The sequence below is a fragment of the Belonocnema kinseyi genome, chromosome 6 (assembly GCF_010883055.1).
Source record: "Belonocnema kinseyi isolate 2016_QV_RU_SX_M_011 chromosome 6, B_treatae_v1, whole genome shotgun sequence".
Lineage (NCBI taxonomy): Eukaryota > Metazoa > Arthropoda > Insecta > Hymenoptera > Cynipidae > Belonocnema > Belonocnema kinseyi.
Window position 1 is genome coordinate 94769623 of NC_046662.1, and position 12812 is coordinate 94782434.

At 32.7% G+C, this 12812-nt stretch overlaps 1 protein-coding gene across 1 annotated transcript; it reads right to left on the bottom strand.

Annotated features, from left to right (window-relative positions):
- Nucleotides 1-540: 540 nt before the first annotated feature.
- On the bottom strand, nt 541-9883 carry LOC117175505. Its single transcript, XM_033365213.1, has 3 exons — nt 9333-9883; nt 2385-3917; nt 541-1590 (listed from the first exon to the last, which is right to left on the bottom strand). Exons 1-3 carry the CDS (start codon nt 9881-9883, stop codon nt 588-590), a joined length of 3087 nt encoding a protein of 1028 aa, XP_033221104.1. The 3' UTR covers nt 541-587.
- Nucleotides 9884-12812: the final 2929 nt, after the last annotated feature.

A 12812-nucleotide genomic window follows, 5' to 3' on the forward strand; every position in this document is an offset into this window, starting at 1 on the left:
AGGTAGAGTCTTATTTGACTAGTCTTATAAAACTGTATTCAAGATTCATAGACAATCACTTGAATTTCAAACAGCTATTTTTCCGTGTCGACTCTATGGGTAAGTCATAATATTAATCTGACAGCTTTAAAAAAACTGTATCAGCTACTCCTATGTCTCTTCTTTCATACCGCCTTGTGACAAAGCGCATTTCTTGTCGAAGCTGTTGAAGATTCGGTTATCTTATCGCTCTCGAAGTCATTGTGGAACGCACGATAAATATCAGCATATTCTTCTTCGAGAACTTCACTTGTTTTGTTTCTTTCTTACGATATTCCCTTCGAACAACGAAATTCGAACTCGAAAATTTTTTGACTTGTTATATATTAATTGTAATTATGATAAACGAATACCAAGCACTTAGCAATAAAAGTGGTCCGCAAGAATAAAACTATAGCATATCAATTAAAAATTTTATTTATTTTTTATATGTATTTGATTAATCTTTATCAGGAAACGATTCATCACTGAATAACAATCTAATGATGTTTATTTTTAATAATGATTAAAATTAAACATCTGATAAAAAATCTTAATAACTTAATCTTCTACTCTTTCCTCATCATTGGTCGCCGTCGGCCTTCTTTCATGGCTGTATTCCAATCGAATTTAAAAACATCAGGATTTTCATTTAACTTCCTTTGAACCTCTTTTTTCACTTTCAAAAATTCTTCTTTATAATTTTTCTTATTATCTTGTTCAACTCCCTTTATTAATGGAATCTTGCCAACCCTGGATTCCTCCTCTCGCTCAATACGTGGAAATTCTGCAGACATGACAGCCTCGAAATATTTTTCTTTTAAGCATATTTCTTGCTTGGCTTTCTCCAACTTTAAATACCTCTCATTCTGCTGTACGACTACTGGTAATCTTCTTTCCTCTAACTTCTTCGGTACAAATCCTTTCTTCTTAAGGAGAATTTTTTTCATCCTTTCGTAATCCCGCGTTTTCCAGATCACATCTTCAGATTTTTTTATCATGCTAGCTTGCAACTCAGCTTCTTTTCTGGCCAATTCTTCTTGTTCCTTCTGAAAATTTTCTCTGGCTTCTTGATGCTTTCTTTTAGCATCCTCAGAATCTCGAGATTTTGTCCTTGAGACCGCATTGGGGTTGATTTTGAGAAAATCAGATTCCCAGAGAAAGAAATTCCTTTTTCTTTTAATTTCTCTCCAGACAAATTCCTCTAACCATTCGACTCTTTCAAGAGATTCTTCTTTGGATTCTTTTGGCTCTATGAATATTCGGAAGGCCCCGTTGTAATCACAAATTCCTATAATTCTAGAAGAGAGGCGAGGATATAGTCCTGTTATGGTCCCCCCGGAGATAAGCTGTAAAAGAACTGGGTCTTGAGTTTTCCTTGTGATATCCCAAATTTCAAGTTCGCCATCGATTCTGGCCAATAAGAACATTCCTGCTCTATTGCTCCAGCAAGAAGAAGTATAAGAATGAGATCTCCTTCTCCATAATAACGGAGAGTCCAGGTAATCGTCCTTCCAGATTGCAAAAACTGTCCCTCCAATGGTCAATATTACATCGTCCAAAAATGGACACCTGCGATTTATAATTTATTATTATCATTTTAAAGTAGTGCTGTGTGCTTTGATCAATTAATCGTTTAACAACGGACAAGCGAACAAACATGGTCAATTAACCAAAGATTAATCGAATAAAATCAAGCAAAACAGCTAAAACAAGTAAACAATTAAAACAAATTATCGAAATTATCGATCAAAGAATCAATCACCCAATGTGCCTAAATGGACAAAAATTTTGAATTTTTTGCTGAATTTATTTGATTAACCATTAGCTTATTTAACCGTTTGTGTTTCTTTTAATGTTTTAAACGAATAAATGGTTGAAGAATACAACACTAATTTTTAAGTATTAAGAATCAAATAAATGGTTATTAAAATTGTACAGTTTTAAATTGTGTGTTTCAGAATTTTCAATAGAAATTTAAAAGGGTAATAATTTTGAATTGACTTGCGAGTGTCAAAATTACGGATTTTTTGTGAAAATGTGGCGAACATATGAGAATAGCTTAGGTTAAATAATAACAATTATAAATCTACATGAAGCATTGGAGAATTGGAAGTAGTTGGTAAGAGATATATGTTGAGCAAAATAAAATAACTAAAATAGTTTAGGATAGTCTAGGATAGTCTAATGCAATTGTACCCTACTGTCCAGGAAAGGAAAGAGGAAGATTTTTGAAAAAAAGTAAAAACGGGAAAGTAGGAGAATAGGGGAAAGTCACTTAAGCCTGGAATCTGGTTAACCAGTCACGACAAAGAAATAATACAAAGCAGTACTATATTAATCATAATACAAGCAGTCTCTACTACCTTGAAATTTCGAGTACAGGACCATCATGAATGCAGGAATGACTTATAAAATTGCACATCTCCAAACTGGAATCCTCCGTTCCAAAATCTTGTCCCTCCCAAGAACAACAGATCAGTTCACCTTCAAATGTTGCAACCAGAAAGTTCTTCAGTTGTTTATAAGTTCTTTCATCCAGTTCTCTAGTTCCTTGATTTTCATCTTTGATTAGAGGAATGCAAATATTCAAAGGAGAGAACCTCCAAGACTTTTTAGGATGCTGAATTATAATTTGATAAACAGGTCGAAGTATACCATCCAGTCTTTTTGGATCAAAAGGTTCAAGGATGTCTGTTTTTGGAGTCTTTGAAGTTGGTCTTGAATTTGCATGCCAGCGAAGATCCCAAATGGCTAATATTCCATCATCACACGCTGTTACAAATTGCAGATTTTTTCTACGAGATCTGTGTAAACTTCCATCGGAACGTATTTCGTACCAGGATGGTAACCAACGAATGTTTCTTATTGGCAGATTGTGCGAGGCTTCTTTGTTGGAAACTGCTATTGGATTTATAGTAGGTAATTCTTCACAATTTTGATTGAAATCTAATAAACCTCTGAGGTCCCATATTATGATTTGACCAGTGAAACTGCCCCCGATGAGAATATCTGGCTTATATGGACAGAAAGATACAACCTGAGTGATTTCGTAATTTGATAGTATCATTTTGGGACGAAGTGAGTCGGATAACGACCAGATTAGTACTCCATTATTAATAGTCCTATTGTTTGTGTTCACATTATTGTCTTTGTCATTATCGCTTTCATTATTAACATTTTCAGTAATACTTTCATTAGAACTTTCACTATCATGATCTTCATTGGCAACGTCATCAGGGTCATTATCCTTTAGATCACTATTCTCATTATCAGTATTATTCAAATTATCATTTGTGACTTCACTTCTAGCCAGCAGTTTCTCTTCTTCAAGACCTTTCTTCCCCTTCCCGTCTACATAACAAGTCGCAACGACATGATGTAAATTCGGATGCCAGCATGCGCTTGAGATAACTCTCATCTTACTGAAACTGAAATTAATTAGAGAAGTATCTTCTTGGTATGTAATCAGATTCGAGAGTCGTGGTTCTTGAACAATGCCTTGAGCAAGATTCGATATGTCGTCACTGTGTAAATTGATAACTTTATTGTATCTGATTACATCAATCATTTCCTCTATATGGTCTCCAGATGCTTTCCTTATATTATTTTCCTGATTTTCTTCACTTCCCTCAATGCTTTCGTGTGAAGATTGTTTGCTTCCACTTTTTCCACCTTCTTGCCTGTTTTCCTTTTCTTGAACTTCTTTTTCTTCATTTTCGGGAGTTTCTTTCTCCTGGAAACAGTCGTATTCGTATTGAGTCCACTCATTTTTTGGATGTCCCGGATATGTTTGGACACTATTTTCTTGGCTCATAAGATTAGTTTGAACGGCTTTGCAGATAAGCTGCATTTCCACGTTCTCGAAAACTTCGTACTGGGGAACAATCTTGATATACCTAGATAAGTTTTACATATGTGTACATTTTATATGCAATCGTCTATCTATATACTTGAATCGGCGAGAAGTTTAAATAAAATGAGTAAAGAGTTTCACTAATCCATCCCTGAAAATCTTTATTAATTTGATTTAGTGACAACTTTCTCACTAACTAATTTTTTTTATATTTAAATGCCTAAATTATAAATAAAATACAATTTGGAGGACTGAATTGAAGACACAAAAATTTTTTCTAAAATATTGTGATGCATTAGAAATTACTCCAGAAAATTCAACAAGCTAGTGATTTTTAAAATTAAATCGGTATAATACTTGTGCTCTAAAATCCTCTGAAAAACAACATATTTCGCCGGGTAGAATTTAATTGTGCACAATTAAAATAAATTTGTGCTATACGTTAGGGTCGACCGAAAAAACAAAAATCTTGAATTTTGATTATTGCTGGAGAAAATAGTTTTCTACATATCAGAAAGAGTCTTAATTAATTTTTTTTTAGATTTATAAAACAATATCTTCAGTTAGCAAAAACTTTTGGAAGCTTGAAACTTTGAAAACAGTAATATTTTAAAGATATTTCAATGTTCGGTCTTTCTTCATCGAATTACTTTTTACTGTATAATTCATTTATTTTGATGATATCGATTTGGCGTATATCACAAAGTGAAATAATATGTTTCAGGCTATAAAAAAAGTTCGTGCCGTGAGCCTCTGCTCTGTTATTTCGTATTAATTTGCAGATTATTTAAATGTTACTCAAGTTCGAAATTTCGATTTGGAAATAAAAATGATACTCTAAGACAATGTAACTACATTGGTGTCCCAACATTGAAATATATAGCAAAAGTCACTGCTTTTAAAGATTTAAACTTTAAACAGTCTTTTCGGACTAAAGATACCGTTTTAAAAATCTAAACCATGGGGACTCATTTTGATGCGTAGAAACAGATTTTTGCTAGCCATAGGCAGAAATAAAAAATAAATAATTTTTGCGGCCTCGACCATAAAAAACTATAAAAAACATCGACTGTTCTCGCGGCATGAAAATGTTTTTTAGCTGGGAAAATATTATTTTACTTTATGATAAGCCAAACCGCAATTATAGTTATTTTGTCTTTTCCTTCTAAAGTGACACGTATTTGTAGGTCCCTCAGAGTCCCTTAAAGGGATATTAGAAAAAAGTATGATTTTGTGCAATTTTTTATTATATTCGAAACTTCGATTTTTAAATAAAAATTGTGTTCTATGTAACTACATTCATCAACAGAATTTTTTTCTGGACTAAAAGTTTTTAAAAATCGTTTGTTACATCAAAATCAATGAATTTGAACCGTAAAAAGTAATTCGATGAAGAAATGGCGACTGAACATTGAAATATATCGAAAAAATCACTGTTTTTAAAGTTTCAAACTTCAAAAAGTTTCTGCTCACTGAAGAGATCGTTATAAAAATCTGGAAAAAAATTATGAAGGCTCATTATGACAAGTAAAATAAGATTTTTGCTAGCCATTATCAAAATTTGTGTTTTCGGTTCACCCTAATGCGCATATAGTTTATTTATGTACAGCGGCGGACTGGATCTCTGAGCGCAGGATGGGAAGCATGTTTGAGAGCACTTTTTTAACAAACAAAGAAACAAAAAGCGGACAGCAGATTATTTACTTTTTAACCCCCCCCCCCCCCTGTACACACACAGCCACATCGATAGATTATTTAAAACTATAAAAAATCGATCGGGTTCAATTGCTCAAAATATAGTGAATTCTGATTCCTTCAATTGTTTTAAATAAAGCAATTAAAATGATAAGAATTGATTCAATTCAAGGAAAATTATTAAATTTCATTACTTTATTAAGTTTTAATTGTATAATTAAAATTATTTAAAACTATAGAAATCAAATTGGTTCAATTGCGCAAAATATAACTAATTTAGATTCTTCAATTGATATTAATAACGCAATTACAATGATTGAAAAGTCAGCAGGGTGTTTATATATACTTATGTTATGGAGCGAAATTATTATTCTAATGTATTGAAAATGCAATGATAGGTCTTAAACTTTTTGTTTATTTACAAAATATTGAGAGATCTGGAAGAATATTTAAATTCAAGTCTTGATTGTAAAAGATATGTTTCGTTAATTTGAACATTTCAAACTTTAGTAATTAACTAGTAATTTTGTCAAATCCTGTCAAAATTTTCGCAAAACTTCATGTGTTTATACAAATATATTCGTACACAAAGCTGTTCTAGGGGCGTCCAAGTGTCCTCAGGGGCGCCACACCAACAGGGGCGAGGGTGGGCACCCACCCTGAGGGTCCACGCCAGTCCGCCGCTGTTAGTGCATAATTGTTACCGTCCAGAGAAAGGCTGGTGAAAAAACTTTGATGTGTTGGGAATTTTCATTCCTCGCACCCAAATATGCGACTAATCTGAATATACGGGTCTTCAGATGCGAAATTTCATATAATAGTAGGGTTTAAATAATTAATTAGAGTAAAACTCTGAGATAGGGTCCCCTGATATAGTTATTCTGAGAAGTGACGCCGCGCCGCAAGCAGGAGTAAAAGAAGCTGCGGGGAGTGTGCGATGATCACACAGGCATGCGCAAACAAAAGGGGTTTCATCCGAAACGGCACTCTATCTGCTTTGTTCCCCACTCCAGCCCCCAAACCGCCACAGTCTCTAAGTTTCACTGTATTTATTTAGTTTTCGGATATGCATCCCCAATTTATTAATTTCTGCGACGGGCAATTCACTCGGAAATCAAGAGTTATGATGCTCATTTAACTTGATCGAAATCTTAGAAATCAGTATGAACTCAATGGAATCAGCGACTGCAACTTTTAAAATGAATACAATCTTTTAAGATTAGTTAAACTTGGAGATCACAGTGAAATCATACGAAATCATTTGGTCTCAAGTGAATTCAAGACTGAACTCAGTGAAACGCAGTGAATTAACTGTGTTCAATAGTGGAAAGCGTAGCCACGTGTGAAGACTATAGCATTTACATGCGTCGACAGTATGCGCATTTATCTCGTTGGTTGCCGTGAAAGCCTGTGGAAGCATGTGTTCACTGTTGTGAGAGCTTTTAATGTGATAATTAAATTATTAATAATTTTTTGCACATTGAAGTAACTTAACCTCAAAAAGTATTTCATATATTAGATTTGATTTTATATCTTTTATACGATACCTACATTTTTTCAAATATTTTTCCGATTATTTGATAGTTTTATCAAAGTCCGGTCAATCACTGTACATGAATTTGTAACGCTTGAAAAGATCTTTCATTTTTTAAAAACAGTTGATCTAAATTCCAAATATCTGGTGTAGTCGTTAAAAAAATTATTTTAAAAATAAATATTGTTGTGTACATAACACCAAAACTCTTTCTTTTTATGCGTTTTGTATGGTCACTTACTCAGATAATTTTCTTGTCAAAAATCAGATATTTTAAAACATAATTTTTCTATTACTTTAAAAATCAAAATAATATTACAGTCGTCATTTCAAATCCAGAACGTTTATTTAAAAATTTTAAAACTTACAACAAACATTGATTCTTAAAATGTTTTTTTCAATTGAATTTTATCTTACTATCGATTATTACCAATTTCCAAAAAATGGTTGAATTTAAATCAATGATCACTTATTTTTTGGGGAAAAAATGGATACAAAAAGATTTTAATGGAAATTTTTCTAAAACAAATGAATATATTTCAAGATTATTTACCTATTTTCAATACTATTAACATTAGAGTTGTAGGCAATATTTTCTCCTAAAAATAAGCCTTAATTTATGATACTTAAAAATTTTGACAACAATTGATAAAAAGCGACGGTTACAAAAAAAATGAAATACAATATTTCTTTCATAAAAAAAAAAAAATTTCCTTAATAAAACATGTCTGAGAATACAACCACACAAAAAGGTTCCGAGCCAAAAAAAGGCGACCTGCATAGTATATTATTTTTTAATTTTCTGCTTACCAGTTTTTTTTATTCGATCTTGAATTTTTAGTCGAGGTTGTATTTTTCAAAATTAGCTATTTAGCATTTGAAATTATTTCTTTTTTTAACTTTTGAGTTGATATTTTTATAGCTTTCATGTTAAAACCCAAGTGCGAATTGCCGGAGCTTCATACACGGCCCAGTGTTGATCCAATTTTGGCAGTCAAAGGTCGGCTAAAGTTATTGGGCCAATATCGGCATTTTAATCGGCCCAGTGTTGAGCCAGTGTTGGCAGCCTATATTGTCTATTTCTATTTGCCGATCCTAAACCGATCTCATTTGTTTATAAAAAATTTAAGATTTTTGCTGCTCATAACAAAATTTTCATCTCACGGTGTTCCACGTTACTTTTAGAGAGAAACTCTGGATGAAATATGATGTAATTCTTATCATAGACATTGATAAAATATTTTTGCAAGTTTAGGTTACAAACAAAAATTGTTGTAAAAGTTTAAAATGATCAAATTCTAATATAATGGAGAACAACGTGAGATGAAAATTCTTATATGAGCAGAAAAATCTGAAATTGCTTACAAACAAATTATATTGTCATTAATAAATTAATTTTTTAAATTCAAAAGCATATTTCTATTACAGAAATTCATAAATAAAATCGTTAATGTTACAGTTGTTAATATTCGTTTAGCCTTTTACAGGAAAAATGTTAGTCATGTTGAAACATTATAATTTTCTTGTTATTAACTATTACAACAAAAAATTTTCACATCCTACAGTCAGAAAATACGTTTTAACATGAGAACTATGAAAAGATCAACTCAACAGCTTGAAGAAACAACTCCGAATGCTAAGTAGCCCAATTAGTAAAATTCAACCTTTACAGAAAAATCAGGGGCAAAAAATCTGGTAAGCGCAAAATTCCAAACTTTAGGATTTCGACTATTCTCGACTATTGACTTTTGACTTTACACACTTTTTGTGTGTCGCTGTGCTTTATAATATAATAGAATATTATTTCAATACTATAATTATATTATATTTCAAGAAGTTTAATTTATTTTATATAATGTCCTTAACATTGGATGAATAAGAAAATAAACTTATAGAACAGAAGTGAATTCAGTGAGTTAGTACTGAATTCCGCCGCCGAGAAGTGAATTCAACGGATGAGAACTGAACTCCTGTGCACTCACTCAAGCAGAGATAAGGTAGACTCCACTGAAGTAACGTGAATTCACTGCGGACATAAACTGAATTTAGCAAACCTTGCGTGAACTCAGTATTAACTCAGTTTAAAAAGAAAATCAGAAGAAATCGTTTGAAATCAGACGTGATCAGTGAATAAGTTCTAAAATCTTACTGTCTGATTTCCGAGTGAATTGCCCCTCCAATTTCTGTTAATGAATGATTAATAATTTTTTAATTTAATTTAATATGTACCCGTCTCTGGCATCATCTACAGTTCGATCCGAAAGTTCACGATGCTGCCGTAGAAGACAAATGGGCAAAGAAATTTCCACTTCATAATAGGGTCTCGCATTCTTCATAAAGGCCGAGTCAAGGTTATCTTCGCTACCTAAAGACCTCCAGGATCGAGGGGTTTTTTCAACTTTCATCCTTACATAATCAAGAATCCTCATGGTGACCCCTCTATTTCTTTTAATCATGTGATCACGAGCTTCCTCTGAAAGACAAATAAGAAACTTCTCTGAAGTCAGCTGCTTTGATGCATATCCAACAAGAAATGAGGAATCCTTATACAATTCAAGTTTTTCTTTGCAGTTTTTGAATGGAGAGCCGGATGTATTAGAGTGGCGTTTCACTATTTCAGAAGGCACATACGCGAATGGGTATTCCAGAAACACGTGTTCGTTTATTGAACAGCCCAACAGCCGCTGTATCTCCGGTTTGAGGTTTATATGTTCCACATCTTTGATATTTTCGTCGACAAACGACCAACTCGGAGGGCACTTATCCCCTTTTCCTAACATTTTTGTTGACAGAGTAAACTTGGGTTCGATTCTGTTTCTTATGGAATTCCTACTATCTACTATGGTCGACAACCTATATCATTGATCAAACAGGTTTCCCTGATGGGTGTCTCGTTTGGCGGGGTCTTTGAACTGAAGCTCGAGATTCGCTCTTTGACCAATAGAGTACATATATTTTGTTGATAGATTAATTGGAATGCAAGAAAAATATTATTATGAAAAATTGAAAAAATCTTTATATTTGAAGAAATGTCCTTTAAATGAGAAATATTCAGGTCAATCGATGTTGGGGAACTTATTGAAAACAAGAAACTACAGAGTTTTACTTGCCCATGAAACAAAAATAGTTACAGCTATATCAAATAATAATTTTTTAAACTTATTGAAATGATTCAAAATGCAACAGGTTTATTGATTCTAATCTTAATAGCTTTATAGTTTTGAAGCTTCTACATTTCTAAATTCGAAGGCTTTCAGATTGAAAATTTAAAATTAACCATTTTTTATAATTAAAAATTAATTTTTTCAAATCTAATAAATTATTATTAAAGCCGCAGAATTCTTTCAGAATATCAAATAATTCTTTATCTCTCAGTTCAGAAATATGGCGAAATTTCAATAATTTCCTTGCAAATTGAAAAGATTGAATACAGTTCTAATTTTCATTCAATTCTAATTGTCAAATTTCAAATTCGAAAACATTTAAGTCTGCCGATATCTAGATTGAAAAAAAGCATTTAAAATTGGTATACATTGCGAGACATAATTATTCAATGTTTCATAATTGCCTCGTATTTTTTCATAATGGCATTTTAATTTTTTACATAGTAGTTTTTTTGGGGGACTAACGTGGTACCATTAAGAGGATTTTTCATATACGAAATAATAATTTTATTTAAAAAAAGATGAAACTTTAAAATATAGGTTGTAGAAAGTTCCACACATATAATAGTATTAGGGCCTCACAACATTTTATTAAAGTATCATATGTTTTTTTTCTGAAATATAATATTTCCTATACGAAAAAATTTGTCAATAAGATGTTAATTCTTAAAATCAGACATTATACATAAAGTTAAAAAAACAGTTATAACACATTGAAAACATAGGTCTCTCACTGTATATATGAAAATTTAAAGAAAACATCTAATTCTGCAAAGAAGTTTGGGTAGAAGGTGTTTAACTGAAGCTTCCAAATTTGAACAAGTTTAGTTTCAACTTTTTGATTGATAATAATTTTAGTTGGAAACAACTTCTAAATTTGACGACGCCCGACGCTGTAAACGTTCGAATTCAATATTTAAATATGTAATAATTAAAGATCCATTTGGAGGCGTTTACAAATAATTTTACGGAAATAAATTACGGAACAGCTTTGACACTCAGAAAAATATTAGGTTGAATAAATGAAAATTTGGTTGAATCAACCCTATAATGTGGTTCTTATATGGACAAAAAAAATATTTGTTGGACTCAGACAATTTTTTGGTTAGTAAAATTTGGTTGATTATACCATCTATTTTGGTTGATCCAAGCACATATTTTAGTCGGTCAAATAAAACTTTGGTTTAATTTCAGCAAATACTTGCTCCATCCAAAAGAATATTTTAGTTATTTCAAGTAAGTATTGTTAATGGTCTAAGAAAATATTTGGGTTCATTTAATTACTAAATATTACAAGACGAGAAAATTTCACGACAACACATTTCGGGAATATAAATTGTGCAGAATCCTTTGTTCATTTGATTCCCAAAATCGTGTTCCTATTTTATAAAAAAAAACTGCCCGCTTTGCGTGCACATTCGAATAGCGCGCTGCGCGCGCGGCTCGCTAGTTTGAGCGCACCTAATGCGCGCAACTGTTCATTCTCGCACTTCGCGCTCAAAAATACGAGATGTGTTCAAAAAGTAAGGTGACTTTTCAATTTTCGCGGGCTACGTACATTCAAGTTTTAAATTTTTTGTTTTGTTGTGTTGGAACACTCAATGGAGCAAAGAGTTTGCATTAAATTTTGTGTGAAAAATGGAATCCAGTGCTCTAAAACTCTTAAAATGTTGACAATTGCATACGGTGAGTTTACTCTGAGTAAGAAAAATGTGTGTAAGTGGTACAAGCTGTTCCAAGAAGGCCGAGAGGATGTCGAAGACGAACCTCGCCCTGGACGTCCCAGCACGTCAACAACAGATGAAAACGTTCAAGCAGTGAAAGAAATGGTGTTGAAAAATCGCCGAATTACCATCAGAGAAGTTGCTGAGTATTACCTTCAAGTTATGCGCCGTTTACGAGAGGCGATACGCAAAAAACGTCCGGAACTTTGGAAAAACAATTCGTGGCTTTTGCATCACGATAATGCACCTGCTCATTCATCGTTGCTTGTGAAAGATTTTCTGACCAAAAACAGCACCACAATCATGCCTCAGCCTCCATATTCACCGGATTTGGCCCCCCGTGACTTTTTTCTTTTCCCAAAACTGAAGAGACCCATGAAAGGACATCGATTTTCAACGATTGAGGAGATAAAAACTGCATCGCTGAAAGAACTTAAGGCTGTACCACAAAATGATTATTAGAAGTGCTTCGATGATTGGAAAGAGCGTTGGCACAAGTGTATTATATCTGAGGGGGATTACTTTGAAGGGGACAACATAAATATTGAGAAATAAATGAATATTTGTCGAGAAAACCATAAAGTCACCTTATTTTTTGAACACACCTCGTATATTTATCTCGTGCTCCGCGCTCGGTCTTTACATTACCCTCCACATTTGTGCACAGACTACAATGCGAAATTTTCTACATTGTATGTTAAAAACTATTATATCAAATCCCTATTACAATTTCTTTTTGTGTGTACCTTGGTTTGGCACTGCTTATTCAGATATTGCAAAATAATGTTCACATTTTATTTTTCCTGATCCTAATAGGACCC

Coding starts and splice junctions, on each gene's coding strand:
- LOC117175505 (XM_033365213.1), bottom strand. CDS start 9,883: ATGTTAGGAAAAGGGGATAAGTGCCCTCCGAGTTGGTCGTTTGTCGAC. Junction 3,918..9,332: donor GTAGATGATGCCAGAGACGG/GTACATATTAAA, acceptor AAACTTATCTAG/GTATATCAAGATTGTTCCCC. Junction 1,591..2,384: donor CCTGTACTCGAAATTTCAAG/GTAGTAGAGACT, acceptor TATAAATCGCAG/GTGTCCATTTTTGGACGATG.